Here is a 15,470-nt window from a genome sequence, read left to right on the forward strand (position 1 = left end):
TAGCGGCTAACTTACATTTGAATTTAAGTATCCTTGTAGGTAATGTATTAATGTATTTTTCACTTGTGTTAGCAAGTAATTACAACTTATTCATTTTAAGGGTATTTTAGTGTAGCCCAATCTTATTGGTATTGTATTAGCCCAAAAAAGTTATCTTTTTCCACCAAAAAAGTTACCATTATCTACATAACATAGAAGTTGTTGATGGAAAAGTTGTAAGAGTTGGTTGATGGAAAAGAGCTGCCCAAGCCCGAATTCTCCATGTCCCCTGCAAGCAGATTCGGTAAGGTAGTGCCTTTATATACAGTGTCATCATTTGGACAGTGAGACTCTGGACATGGATATCGGTATATGTGTGCACAGTTTCCATTTATCTTAAGCTCCCAATTGAGTTAATGTAATTCATTAAAATAACAGTTTTTCATGTTCCATCATCTAAGCAAATGACATTTCATCATTTAAGTGATATTTATTGAGGGCCTACTATGTGCCAATCACTTTTAAGACAATGGAATATATTACTTCTATTATTGTGATAACGTGTCCCAGTAGGATGTTTTCTCATTGATAGCATCATGTGCTATAAGATGTAGCAATGTTGCAAATTTTCACTTGAAAGTATCGTATTCCAAAAGAGGTATATTCAATTGAATTATTTTAATTGAATATATCCAAAGTTGGAATGATGAACAGACACCTCTGAAATATTTACATCAGGAGAGTAGGGCTCTAAATCCCCATAACAAACGAAAGTATAACACATGGTTGGAATCTGCCAATAAAGTAGTTATTTCATCTGAGGTATTTGAGTCAACAAATACTAAGATAATAGGTTCATAAATAAAAGATAAATTGCACACAATATAGTAAATTCACTCAGACCTATTCAAACGCTGACACTAAAATCAAGAAGAGTGGGAATAAAACACAAGGTATTTTTATAGAGAAACAAATATGCATGAAGTTGGACTAGTCTAAACGTCGTTGTCATCTTGGGATGCTCCGAAGATGGTGTTCTTTCTTTTTCTCATATTTTCTTCTTTCCATTTCCATTTGCCAACACACCAAAATGCAAACACTCACATGCACGATAAACATAATTAAAATGCAACAAATCAATATATTTTCAGTGAGATGTTTATTAAAAGAAATTTTATATCTTCTCACATAAGTTGATCAAAAATCAACCATTTAATGACGGTACAGTAGCAAAACAAAGCTTTTAAAAAATCTGTGAAACATGTCAAATGATTGCAATAACTCTAGATGAGGCTTGCAGAATCTGACCTGTTTTTTCTTCCAGATACTTAAGGATGCTGTTGACATTTTACAATAGAAAAATGAATTACTCATATGAAGAATTATAAAGGTGGATTTAGGAAGTCCATGTGGAAGAGACCACTAGGTTGAGTTGCCAGATATTTCTCAGTAGAAGCCACAGGACCAGTATCTTCCATAGCAAGATGGGCAGCAGCAGCCATATCCATTGTCGCCATAGCCATGGCCATAGCCACAGCCCAGGCCTCTGTAGCCACGGCCATAGCCACAGCCACAGTCATAGCTACAGCCCAGGCCTCCATAGCCATAACCCAGACCGCCGTAGTAGCTGACGTAGTAGCACATGGTTTCCGGAGTGGAGGATTTCGTTGAGGAGCAAGGAATCAGTTTCTTTAGTTTCAATATCCCTATATGCCCAGGTCAGTCCTTTTATATACACCCTCAGTGGTGGGTGGGACCCATCACAGGACCTGTAGATTGCATATTTTCTATTAATTTGTATTAGTATACTTCCTGAATATTTGTTTTGTTAAACAATGTGAGGCCTTTATAAACAAGATGACTTTGCTATTGTGTCAGCCTTCTCATGATCAAATCATATGCCTTTAATGTGTTTTTCTTATTCTTATTTTAAAGCCCTTACTCACACTTTGTTTAGCTTAAAATATTTGACAACTTTGTGTCAATCATTGAGCGGGTTGTAAAAGGTTGATTTTTAAAATTCTATCATTACTTGTGCATACATTATGTGGGAATCTTCTCCAAAGAAAAATAACTTCCATTAACAATAGAGTTTATTTAGCAGAGTCAGCTAAGTTTTTTCTTGTTCATTACTCACTTTCATAAGTAAATTTTATTCAGACGTAAAAGTATATAGAATTGTAATTTGAAGCTTTATAAACACATCCCTGGATTTTAATAACCATCAATATTCTGTCATCAGTTCCTTCTCTCCCTGTACGTTTTTTATAGTTACTGTTAGTTCTGCTGAATATTTTAAAACAAATCCCAGGCAAGACAACATTTTTCTTACAGGTACTTCAGTGTACATCTCTATCACAACAGAAGTCTAAAAAAATATACAGAGAGAGCCACGATACCCTTATCACACCAATGACATTACAAAATTATTTGGCATCCTCTAATAGTTAATTCGTGATCAGTTTTCCTTGATTGCTTCCCAAACATATTTTCATAGTCAATTTTTTTACATTAAGACACACATTCGTTACACTTAGGCATGTCTTTAACTCTTTTTAGAGATGTGATGGTTCTTTTTTATCCCTTTTTAATGCATTTTATTGTTTTGAGGAAACTTTATTATTGTCCTATAGCATTGTTGCATTTTAGATGTGGCTGATTTCTTTCTTGTTTTTCCTTTTCATATCTTCCTCTATCCCTCATACCGTCGGCAGGTAGATGACAAAGGTTGATGTGATTCTGGGTGTTTTTACTATTTGTTGACAAGAGTGATGTTTTATAGTTGCTCTGTGTACATTTTATTACATCATATTAGGATGTACATGGTGTCTGGGTGGCCCATTGCTTCACATTTAGTAATGCTGGGATTGTGAATTGGGTTCATTTTACAATCTCCCTCATAAACTTTTTAGCTGCAGTTTTTTACTTTCAGTGACAGTTACCTAGACCCATTAATTGCCAGAAGTTCAAAATGCTGATTTTACAATTCTATCATTACTTCTACATATAGAGGATAGAAACCTATAAAGAGGAAAAACATTCTCATCAATAAGTTTATTCAGGAGAGGAAAATAGCTGATTTTTTTTCATTTATCAATTTCCAGAATGAGCGTATAATTTAGCAGTTGTGAAAATAATATGCTTAAGCATTCTTATGCACTCATAGACTTTGTTTTTCTTTTTTTTTAGACAGAGTCTCTCTCTCGCCCAGGCTGGAGTGCATGGACTGCAGTGATGCAATGTGGGCTCACTGCAGCCTCCACCTCCCACATTCAAGTGTCCTCATGCCTCAGCCTCCCAAGTGGCTGGGATTACAGATGTGCGCCACCACACCCAGCTAATTTTTGTATTTTTAGTACAGATGGGGTTTCACCATGTTGGCTAGGCTGGTTTTGAACTCCTGACCTCAGGTGATCTGCCTGCCTTGGTCTCCCAAAGTGCTGGGATTACAGGTGTGAGCTACCACTCCCAGCCTCATAGATGTTTTAATAACATCACCCTAAATATTTAAGTGCACAGTGCATTATTGTAAACTGTAGTCACTACGGCGTATCTAAGAAATCATTACCAAGTCCGATATCAGCAATCTTTACCCCTATGTTTTCTTCTAATAGTTTTACAGTTTGAGGCTTTGTATTTAAGTCTTTAATTCATGTCAGGTTGAGTTTTTGGTTGGATGTTTGATAAGGGTCCAATTTCATTCTTTTGCATGTGAATATCCAGTTTCCCCAGCATCATTTGTTGAAGAGACTACACTTTCCCTAGTGTGTATGATGATTATCTTTGCCAAGATCAAATAACTGCATATATGTGTGTTTATTTCTGGGCTCTCTGTACTGCTCCATTGGTCGATAAGTCTGTCTTTATGACAGTAGCATAGTGTTTTAATTAACTGACATGTGTCCATCAATTGCAGTTATTTCTCTCTTTGATGTCAAGTTGTCCTATCATGGGCTAGTAGAAACCTTTTTAATGTGGTCTAAGTATTTTTTTGACAAGATTTTAGTAGTATCTTCTATAAATTATTTGATGCTTATATGAGAAGATTTTTCAGACTTGTCTTTTATCTTTCCTGTACTTGATTAGGAAAAAGTCTTTTTTTTTTGTTTCTTTAAAGAACCACTGATATTTGGAGAAGACTCCCTGGACACTAGTGATGTTCACTGTTGGTACGTTGTGATTGCTTATATACTGTTCCAGTGAAGAGAGCCAAACAACTCTCTGTTTTTTAAAAACAGATACAAAACAATGAGTTCAAACTAAACATTTCAATTCAAATAAAAATTATAGAGTACTGATTTAAGCTTTTTGGTTTTTTAAATGGACAAACTTTTTTTAAAGCTTCTATTTACATCAAGTTTGCTAACTTGCCTTTGATCAAAACAAGTCACATATATCACTGAGTCCATAGTAGAGGAATAAATTGGCTGTTGGGGGGACACCTAAGTTAGGGGGACTGAGAATGGGGCCGTCAATTTAACTGTGTATGTATGTGCAACGTCACTGCGGTATATTCAACATTATAAATTATGAATATAATTACCAATGTAATATGTAAGATGATTTATTAATAACATATATTGACGGCAAAAGTGGATACTTATGGAATCTAGGTCTTTTTGAACGTACTATCACAACTTCACTGTGTAAGTATAATATATCTTATTCAGAATTATTTCCTTTGTATTTAGACAAGAGATGATGGCATACGTGATTATGTGCCAGGAAATAAACTTGAAATTCAGGGATCTCACTGAAGGGTTCTGTGTTCTTCCAACTGTAGACGTAACTGTTAATCAGAAATTGCAGCAACCATAGCCTAAAATGGCTACAGAAAAAAGATCTCACCAGTAAGGAGGAAGGTGTGGGTCTACCTAGCAGCAAGGAAACAGTCCAACTCCAGTGCTGGCTGAGAGTGAGGAATATGTAAAATGGTGAGATCGTCCCTCACTGCTCATAGAATCACATGCTTGATAAATTACCCTTGCATTAACCCTCACTCTTACAGGAAAAAAAACCCAGATACTGTTTTTCCAGTACTCACTGTTGTCTGTCTGTTTGAATTCCCTTCCAAAAGATCTGAAACCTCTCGCTTCTTGCTCCTGCCATGATTAATTTGTGTACTTTCTGTACTCAAAATTGTTCCTTATGAGTCTTCATCTTTTCATTGCGTGTGTGTGTGTGTGTGTGTTTTAGACAGAGTCTTGCTCTGTCGCCCAGGCTGGAGTGCAGTGGTGTGATCTTGGCTCACTGCATCCTCTGCCTCCCTGGTTCAAGCAATTCTCCAGCCTCAACCTCCCATTCATTGTGTCTTTTTAAGATCCAGAGAGCCTTGGCTCTCATAGTTCCTTCTGAACTCCCTTCATCTCGTCGCACTAGCCTACGACCTGTTTTGGCTGGTATTCTCAGATCTGCTCCTTGGGTCCTCCACTTGAGGTGGTATATGTGTGGAAGGACTTTCTAACCCTACCTTGACTGGAATCTAGGACCCTCCTTTGGCCTCACAGTTGTTCTACCAGTTCTGAAGAAAGGTATTTCCCACATGGTCCTGATCCAAGGCAAAGTAGCCAAAAATTCCAGGGGATGGGTCTTAGTCCTACTCGGCAGTCACCTGCCTGTGGGAGTCAGAAGTACCTTACAAAGACAGAAAACAGTGTCCCACTCATGAAAACTCTAGGCTGTCTTAGAAAACTATAATGTGTGGTGTATTTCAGATGAATAAATTTAACATTTGAGATGTTCCTTACTAGCACCATCCAAACGCAGGTGTTGGAAGCAGGGATATTCATGGAGAAAGTGATTAATACAATGGTGTATATGGAGATAGAGAATAGAGTGATAGTTACCATAGGCTTGGAATGAGAATGGGAGACAGCAGGGAGGATAAACAAGGGGTTGGTTAATGGGTACAAAAATACAGTTAGATAGAAGGAATAATGTATAGTATTTGACAGCACAATAGGGCAATCATAGGAAACAGCAACTTACTGTATACTTCAAAGTAATGAGAAGAGTGAAATTGAAATATTACTAACATAAACTATAAATGTTTAAGGTGAGAGATATCTCAATTACCCTGATGTGATCATTACACATTGTATGCTTGAATCAAAATAACACATGTATCCCATAAATATGTACAACTATTATCTATCCGTAAAAATTAAAAATTTTATAAATCCTAGTGGGATCATATTTAGGCAGCTTAGCACCCTTCCATACTCTCTCAGGAACTTGATTACTCACAAGAAGAATTGTGTTTACTCTCAGTCAATGAGAGTAGCATCATTGCTGTGGTGAAAACAGATGATATTCGTGGCTTTTCATGGATGTAAGGTTTTGCAACATCCTCTGAACATTTGCTTATGAATCACTAGCCTTGGAAAGAGAGAAGTCCACCTGTTGAAAATTATGCTTTCTGACTGGGCGCAGTGGCTCACACCTGTAATTCCAACACTTTGGGAGGCTAAGGCTGGCAGATCACCTGAAGTCAGGAGTTTGAGAGCAGTCTAGCCAACACAGAGAAGCCCCGTCTCTACTAAAAATACAAAAAATTAGCCAGACATGGTGGTGCGTGCCTGTAATCTCAGCTACTCGGGAGGCTGAGGGAGGAGAATTGCTTGAGCCCGGGAGCGGAGGTTGCAGTGAGCCAATATCATGCCACTAAACTCCAGCCTGGGTGACAGAAAGAGACTCCATCTTAAAAGGAAAAAAAAACAATTATGCTTTCCCCTGGTTCCTGCAATTTCTTGATTTGAAGCCTAGCAAAGAATGCGTGATATAATAGGGGTCTTCTTTCGTCTTTGCTTCTCCTACACTTCCAATGACTATGAAGTATTATTTTCTGCTTGCAATATGTCGAATTCATTTAGTTTTTCTGGTTAAACTGTTGTTTATTGCAGATATATATATATACACACACACCATATTTTTCAATGTAGGTATGTTTATAAGTAATGTGTAAATAAGCAAATGCTTTTTTATTCAGTGTTAGTTATATGTTTGTTGTACCTAATGATTTTTTAATCAAAGTAGACATAAAAATAAATTTGTTATTTTTTGTTTTCTCCTTATTCTTAGTCATAGGAGGTTTCTCAGAGCACGTTATTTTACCATGCTGCTGAACCATATGTCTCTCAAACTACTCTGCCCATCTAACAAATTATATAAAGAGATTAATGATATTCTGTCATGTTGTAGGTTACTTACTAAAATAATGTAAATCCTTCATTCTTCCTTGTATCTAGGCACCTTGCCATATGATTTAACAGCTTCTCCTAACAAGGACTGCAGCCTGTTTTCACTGCTTAAATCCCTGCTGGTCTTGAGATTTGTTTTGGCCAATAAAATACATTGGAAATGCCAGCTTCTAGAATAGACCTTGGGAGATCTTAAGCTTTTCTCCTCACTATTTTGGAATCCTTCCACAGCTTCCATGAGAACAACTCTTGCTAAACCTCCTAGAGAATAACAGACCACATGAGAGGAAACAGACACCTAAGCCTCCAGCCAGGAAAACCTCAAACATATGAGGGATTCCCCTAGCTTAGAGCACTGGCTACTTAATCTGTGGCTAACAGGAGAGATATAAGTGGAGTCGTCCATGAACAGAAAACTTCCCAGCTGACGAGTAGACTCATGACAAGCAGTAGAGTTGACATAAGTTTATTGTTTGTGCTGATATTCAGCAAGTCATGATAATCTTCTTTGAGCTTGACCTTCTTCATCTCTTCCCTGCTACATCAATCCCTTCCACCTTTTTTTTTCCCTTGAGAGATTATCCTCATTTTTACATGATTAATTATTTACTACTAAAAGGCAAAATATATCACGTGGCTTCATGAGACTATCAACAGAAAGCCAATACTAAAATTGGATATTACCAGATTCACTGGACTTTTCCTTCCAATAAATTTTCCTTTAAAACTATCCTTCCATTAAAACTGCCCTTCCAATAGTTTTAATGTTCCTTTTTCTGACTACTTTTAAAACACCAAATATTTTCTTCATGGTTTCAAATTTATCTTCTGAAACTATTACCAGAAACTGGAAATGATGAGATTTCATTTTATTTACAAAATTGCATTTTCATGAAACCTACTGAAGCAATTCTTTAAAGGCAAATTGTATAGAAACATGTGAGCAACTGGATGAAAAACCACACATTAAAAGTAATTTGTTTTATTTTGTTAGGCAATCTTAAGTGTACAATCCAATTTTTTCATCAGAAACATCAGAGGGTTTGATATGGAGTATTTGTTTTCCACGTATTCATGGCCCTAGTAATATAGGGTGAAGGACGATGGGGTACACACTCCTCGTCACTTTCCACTTCTAGTGAATTTATCTTTCCCTCTGAGCTTACCCTGGGAAAGATTCGAATAGTACCGTTTGGACAGAATAAAATAATTTGGGCACTGGGGCTCTGGAACGAGATAAATGTGTGAACATCTCAATAGTCATGTTTTCGCACGTGTTTTTAATTTTAAAAGTATGGAAATCATATAAAACCTTAACAAAAGTTTATAAACTTTATCAATTAATTAATTTATTTTTCATTCATTTATTTAAAAAACAAACAAACAAAAAACCTAAAATCCTTACTGTGGCTGGGGGCTGTCCTCAGTGCTGAACCATGTGAATTCTGTCAATGGTATTGTGCCCTGACTACTGTTTAATTTCTCTCTTATAAGATAGCCTAGGATATGTGTAGAATGCCATTTGAGAAAATTGCTTTATCCCAGAAGGAAAGATAGATTAAAATAATTTATAGGCTGAGAAAAAGGGGCATGATTTCTAATACTTGAGGGCAAATCACAAATGTCCTTAATACCATAACCTTGTGTAAGAAATTCATATAAATTTGCAACTTTGAAAGAGTTGCTTGGACACATTGTTTTTAAAGAATAATGTCTGCAACATCAGACATATTGATATTTCAAAGTTGCTGTACCTCTATCAATCATGTGAGCAAAAGCTTATAATTTCAAATAAAGGTCACAATAACATATAATGTTAAATCAAAAGGAATCCTAAAGGGAATGATGTAGAAATAATATAACTCTGATATTTTTTCTTTAAGTAGAGTCTGAGGGAAACTGTATTCAATATAAAAGTAAGTTTGTATGTATATCTTCAAAACAGAAATTGGAAACATAAAACTCAAAACCACTGTTCCCAGAAAGCAGTGATCTAATTTTGTATGGTTGATGTGCTGATATGGTAAAGGGTGATACTTTCCAGAGATTCTCAAAGACAAAAATGATGTTCAGACCCACTTGGTGTGTGATGATTAGATATGGGATGTGGCTTAAATATATATGCTAGGAAATAGAAGAGGATCATTTAGAATAATGTGAATGAAAATTCCAAATACAGTCACAGTCCTAAATATTCATATGTGATATACAAGAAAGCAGCCAAAGACCAAGGTACATAGAATACAGTGATTAGAAATAGGGGTGCTGTTGTGGGGGTCTATTCATTAGGTAAAAACTTAGCATATAGGCTAATACTTTATGATCAGATAGGCAAGGCTGCAGTAATTGCAGGTTCATCGAAAGCAAGTTTCATTTAGAAATAACTAATTTTAAGCCTTTGAATTTTTAGTTTCTCAGCATGTAAGCAATATTTTTGTCACAATAATACTCTCTCACACACACATGTGCATGTAACAGATCTAACAAAGTAGTGTTTAAAAAGCAATGTTGTAAATGCAGAAGATTTTATTGAAAACTAACACAAAAATTTTTCTCACATGAAGGATGTTAAACTAAAATGTATGTGGAGCAATAATTGTAATACAGTATGAAGAGAAAACATTTCTTTTATAAAGTAAGTTATTCCAGATTATTATGTTCAATTTAGATGATGGATGTAGAATTAAAACTATTATCTCTTCCCAAAGTAGCCTAAGATGAGATAATCAGTATTCTAAAAAGAGAAGACACAGAATATGGAGTCGGGTAACACAGGGAAAGGAGTCCTGGGGTTTCTCTAGAAGTTTCTTAGTAGAATCCATAGCTTGGCCGGGCGCAGTGGCTCACGCCAGCACTTTGGGAGGCCGAGGCAGGCAGATCACGAGGTCAGAAGTTCAAGACCAGCCTGGCTAACATGGTGAAACCCTGTCTCTACTAAAAATACAAGAAGCAGATAACTTTTTAAAAATTTTACATGCTCATAGGCGCAAGGGATTTGCCTTGTCTCAGATGAGACTTTGGAGTTAAGACTTAGAGGGTCTGTTGGGAAGACATAATTATATTTTGCAATGTGAGAAGGATATGAGATTTGGGGGAGGCCAGGGATGGAATGATGTGGTTTGGCTATGTGTTCCCACCGAAATCTCATATTGAATTATAATACCCATTGCTGGAGGTGGGGCCTGGTAGGAGGTGTCTGGATCAAGGAGGCAGATTCCTTATGGTTTGGTGCTGTCTTTGTGACAGTATGATAGTGAGTGCTCATGAGAGCTGGTCATTTGAAAGTATCTGGCACTTCTCTGCTCTGCATTTGCTCCTGCTTTTGACACATGATGCCTGCTCCCCCTTCACCTTTTGCCAAGATTGGAAGCTTCCTGAGGCACCCCCCCCAGAAACAGATGCCACTGTGCTTCCTGTACAGCCTACAGAACCATGAGATGATGAAACCCCTTTTCTTACAAGTTATGCAGTCTTAGATATTTCTTTGTAGCAATGCAAAAATGGCCTAACACAGTTCCCAATGTCTACAGTTTTCCTGGTGATCTGGTGTGTTGGGAAAGCTGGTCACTTGCATGCAGTCTTTTGATTCCCACTTAACCCTGTAAAAATGGGTCTGAGCTGATATCGCACCACTGCACTCCAGCCTGGGAAACAGAGACTCCAACTAAAAAAAAAAAAAAAAAAAAAAAAAAAAACCTATGTAATTAGTGCCAGGTTTATAATCTTGTGTGGGGATATATTCCCTGTTTCAAGCTCAGTGTGTGCCTGAGATAGTAAGTCAGTGGCTCTCAGGCAAGACATGCTCTAGCTTTCAGTATCCCAGGCTCCATGGGTGATGAGGAGGGGTCCTTTTACCATGGCTCCAGAGGGGTGTGCATAATCTCATTGTCTTGTGTGGCAACCTGGGGACCCGCTAGCTATGAGGGATGGGCACATGCTGTTGGAGCTGATCTCACCTTGTCTCTTCTGATGTGAGTAAAAGCATTGCTCCATCCTGTTCTTGATGCTGTTGTGGTTCCCTTGGCAACTGATACCAAGATGTGGTGGGTAGAAGTGTTTGGACTTTTATTGCTAGTACTGGCATTGTGATGAGCTTTGCTGTCCTCGAGGTAGTGGGAGCCCTCCCCTGGTATTGGGAACCTGGCACAGTGTTGTACATACCATGGAGTGAGGTATTTGCATAAAGCAGTTGAAAATAGACACAAGGAACACATAATTACAGAGTTTCGAATTCTGTTCAGAAGACAACTGGATGAAGCAGGTGCCTAATGCAGACAGTGAACACTTCTGTCTTTTTTCCTTTTTTTTTCCAGACACAGTCTCACTCTGTTGCCCAGGTTGGAGTGCAGTGGCACGATGTCGGCTCACTGCAACCTCCGCCTCTCAGATTCAAGCAATTCTCCTGTCTTAGCCTCCCAGAGTACGTGGGATTACAGGTGTGGACCACCACACCCTGCTAAGTTTTGTATTTTTAATAGAGATGGGATTGCACCATGTTGGCCAGGCTGGTCTCCAACTCCTGACCTCAGGTGATCTGCCTGACTCAGCCTCCCAAAGTGCTGGGATTACAGACATCAGCCACTACTCCCAGCCCGTAGAACATCTCTCTAATGAAAGAGCTTAGATTCTGTCTAAGAAGAAACTATGAATCAGATTAGGCTTTACGATGAACAGCATTTGAAGTACTTCTCACTGACAGGCTGGATAGCAGATGTAAGAAGCAAAAGAGGTGGATTTGAAAAAAGTGAATAGAAGGGGATACAGTGATGCGTCTAGTTGACTGAAACATAGCTACACAATGATATTCACATGGAATTGCTTGAAGGATAGCATAGCTAAATATGGCTGAAGTAATACATATATACATCATGTATTAAGCAGTTATTGTATTCCATTTGGAAGAAATGGTTTTGATCTGCTTAACAGAATGGTCAAACAGGGATGCATATAATTTCTGCATATAATTCACAGTCATATTATAGATGAGTGAGACACTGGGAATGTCCATATTTCCTCTTATGCAAAAGCTATGCTCTATCCTGAGTACTCCACACAGAGCATACAGACTGCCAATATTCTCTGAGCAAAATAATGTTACTTGTATCTCAAGACTCATGATAGTTCATTCCTACTTCCACATTCTGCTATAAAAAATAAGAAATTCTAGCAAGACATGAAATTTTCAACATGATTCATCGTCATTAATTTATTTATTCAAAATATTTATTAGGCGGCAACTATTCTAGCTGCAGGGCTATGATCCTTTGTCAATGAGAGTGTGTGGAATAATGTGTTTTTTATTATTCATCATTTGATAATGTGTCAGTTAGGCAAGAGACTTTGAGAAAAATCCACTGTATCAGATAAAACACTGGAGGAGGATATTTTTAATCAGTTGTTGATGTGGTAAAATAGGGCTTCTTAAAATGTGGGGAAAAATACATTTGCCACATCATGCCATTAAAAGTTTTAAAAATAATGAATACTTTTCTTTGAACTATCTGAAGTGCTTGCATCACATGTGTTGATATTTAAGAATATTGTGTGACTCATACATAGGATGTTGAGAAACATTGCTCGTCACTGATGTTTTATGAATTGGAGATTCCTATTCCTTATTATGTTGGCTTGGAGAAGAAAGCTAGAATAATTAAGGCCAGGTGCTGTGGCTCATGCCTGTAATCCCAGCACTTTGGGAGGCCAAGGTAGGAGGATCACCTGAGGTCAGGAGTTCAAGACTAGCCTGGCCAACATGGTGAAACCCAGTCTCTACTAAAAATACAATAAATTAGCCGGCTACTTGGGAGGCTGAGGCAGGAGGATCACTTGAACCTAGGAGGTGAAGATTACAGTGAGCCGACATCTCACCACTGCACTCCAGCCTGGACAACAAGAGCGAAACTCTGTCTCGGGGGGGAAAAAAAAAGCTAGAATAATTCAGAAAAGCAGTTTTGTTTTCTTTAAATTAGAAATTGGATGAACAAGGTTAATATATCCCAATGCAAGTGAAAGGCAGACCTGAGATATGTGTTGTCCTCTTTTGCTATAGAACTGAGAGGAGCAGCAAGAAACGTGGAAAGCAGAATGGACAATTTCTATCCACCTGAAGGCACAGATCTGAATGATACAACCTAGCTGTGGGATTTTAGAAAGATAACCCTAGCATATGTTAACAGGAAATGGGACTATTATTGTGTGAAATGACATTTAGCTTGCTTATGTATACTAATAATGCTGCCTGTAGGTACATTTGAAAGTAGCTTTTATACCCACGTTATTATAATGGACTGGTGGTTATATTCTTATCTCTTTTGAAACAGTGTCATCTCAGAATAGCATGAAAGGCAGTGCCCAAAAGCAGTTTCTCACAGTTCTATACAAATTAATGTGAATAAAGTAGAACCATCCTGAACATGAGAAAACAATCCATTAAAATAGAATTTAAACATTTTTCATATGAAAGATATTGATTGAAAATATAAAAGAAATTTATCTGTAGCACAATATTAAAGATAAAACTTATCTATAATTTTTGACACATTTTTGGCTTTTTTCATGAATTCGGAAGCATGACAGGTTTGAACTTTGTGTTCTTCAGGTTCACCGAGATGAGCTCTCAGAGTTTGTATAGCAAATATAATTACTCACGTGAAAAATTATAGAAACAGAATCAGGAAATCAAGGTGGAGGAGTGCAGTACACTGAACTACTCTGGGTGTTCCTCAGTGGAATCCATGGTGTCATTACCTGGCAGAGTAAGATGGGTGGCAGCCATGACTGCACCTGCCTTACTCAGCCACAGACACAGGGCTTCCCATAGCCACAGCCACAGCCGCAGCCCAGGTCACCAGAAAGATGGCTGTAATAGGACATGGTGTTCAGAAGTGGATGTTTCAGTTGTGGATCAGGGAATTATTTTTCTCAATTTGAATGTCACCATCTGCAAATGAAATTTTATACACCTTCAATAGCGTATGAGGCAGTTTGTTTTCATATTTCAAAGAAAGCTGCATAATAAAACTTGACAAAATTTCTTTAAGTGCAGATATATTTATAAAAAATGTAACTATTTTGTCTGAACTCAATAATAGTATTACATGCCCTTAATTAGAAGATGCTTCCTGTGTCTTGGTGATCTTCTCACTCTTTTTTTTGTTATTAAAGTCTAAACTCAGGTTCCTTAAAATGTTAACAATATGCAAGCCCTTTGATCCAATTTTTTTTCTTTACTTGTAATGATTTCTACTGGCTAGTCAAATACGCAATCAGAAACTGGAAGCATATTTATTTGAGTGAGGAAGTGATACAAGTGGAAAGTTATCTGAAGTAAAATATCTTGTAAATTACACAATTTATTTTCTTCCGGTAAACAGCTTTTCATCCCAAATAATATTTTCTATTGATTATTAACAGTGAACTGACCACATTTACAATAAAATGCTAATATAAAGTCACATATGTCTTTGTTTTTTATCTGGAGAGTTTTATTTATTTGTTAGCATGACTTTGTTTCTGTGTCAGATCGCTGTAAACATTTCTTTAGGAATCGAAGTAATGGTGTGAGATCTCCCATATCTCACCTCTCGGGTTCCCATATTTTCACATTTGTTTTGATGTTGTCTTTGAACTTCTCCAGGAAAGAGTTTTTGAGACAGTGGAAAATAAATATGTGAAATAGGGTAGTGGATCCACATAGCAGCCACCTGGGGGAATAAAGAATATTTGTTGTAAACAAATAAGGGCACACATCTAAGGACTAAGATGAGTACTAAGTACACACATCTAAGTAAACACACATCTAAGTACTAACCTTGACTTAGAGGACTTCCTGCTCCAACTTTTAGCTTAAACATTTAAATTTAATAGTTTGGTGCTTTTTCTGACAAACTTAAAACCAATAGATGTTGTTATTTAAAAAAAATAAAACATGGAGTGCATCTCTTATTGCCTAAAGAAGATCACACACTAAAACACAGTAACAAGCAAGTGGACATGCATAAATATATATGCACATTTTAAAAGATGCTTATATATTAAAAAGAATTTTATTATGATGTTTTGATATAACTGACCTGAGATGCTCATTATAGTACTATGCTGGTGACCAATATTGTTTGCCAAACTTGATGGACTCTAATGGTAATAAAGATGAATAATTGCTTTGTTATCACTATTCTCCCCTTCTTTGAATATAATAGTTTTTTTTTTTTTTATGCTGGGAATGATCAACTTAGGAAAAAAATCCTCTAAATTTCCCAAGCTTCTTTGAAACCCACTCTAGTCATGTGATGT

General features: G+C 37.0%; 2 protein-coding genes across 2 annotated transcripts; both read right to left on the reverse strand.

Moving 5' to 3' along the window:
• Positions 1-1,273: 1,273 nt before the first annotated feature.
• On the reverse strand, positions 1,274-1,675 carry LOC111524559 (keratin-associated protein 20-2). Its single transcript, XM_023189768.2, has one exon. The coding sequence runs from the start codon at positions 1,621-1,623 to the stop codon at positions 1,426-1,428; it is 198 nt and encodes a 65-aa protein (XP_023045536.1). The 5' UTR covers positions 1,624-1,675; the 3' UTR covers positions 1,274-1,425.
• A 12,246-nt stretch (positions 1,676-13,921) lies between these two features.
• Positions 13,922-14,051, reverse strand: LOC111527006 (putative keratin-associated protein 20-4). The gene is given in 2 exon segments (XM_026456051.1): positions 13,922-14,009; positions 14,011-14,051. Coding segments are annotated over 2 exon segments (129 nt in total).
• Between the last annotated feature and the right edge of the window lie 1,419 nt (positions 14,052-15,470).

Source organism: Piliocolobus tephrosceles, chromosome 19 (genome assembly GCF_002776525.5).
Source record: "Piliocolobus tephrosceles isolate RC106 chromosome 19, ASM277652v3, whole genome shotgun sequence".
NCBI classification, from domain to species: Eukaryota; Metazoa; Chordata; class Mammalia; order Primates; family Cercopithecidae; genus Piliocolobus; species Piliocolobus tephrosceles.

What these genes read in the sequence shown, in the direction of transcription:
- LOC111524559 (XM_023189768.2), bottom strand. Translation starts at nt 1,623, where the DNA reads ATGTGCTACTACGTCAGCTACTACGGCGGTCTGGGTTATGGCTATGGA.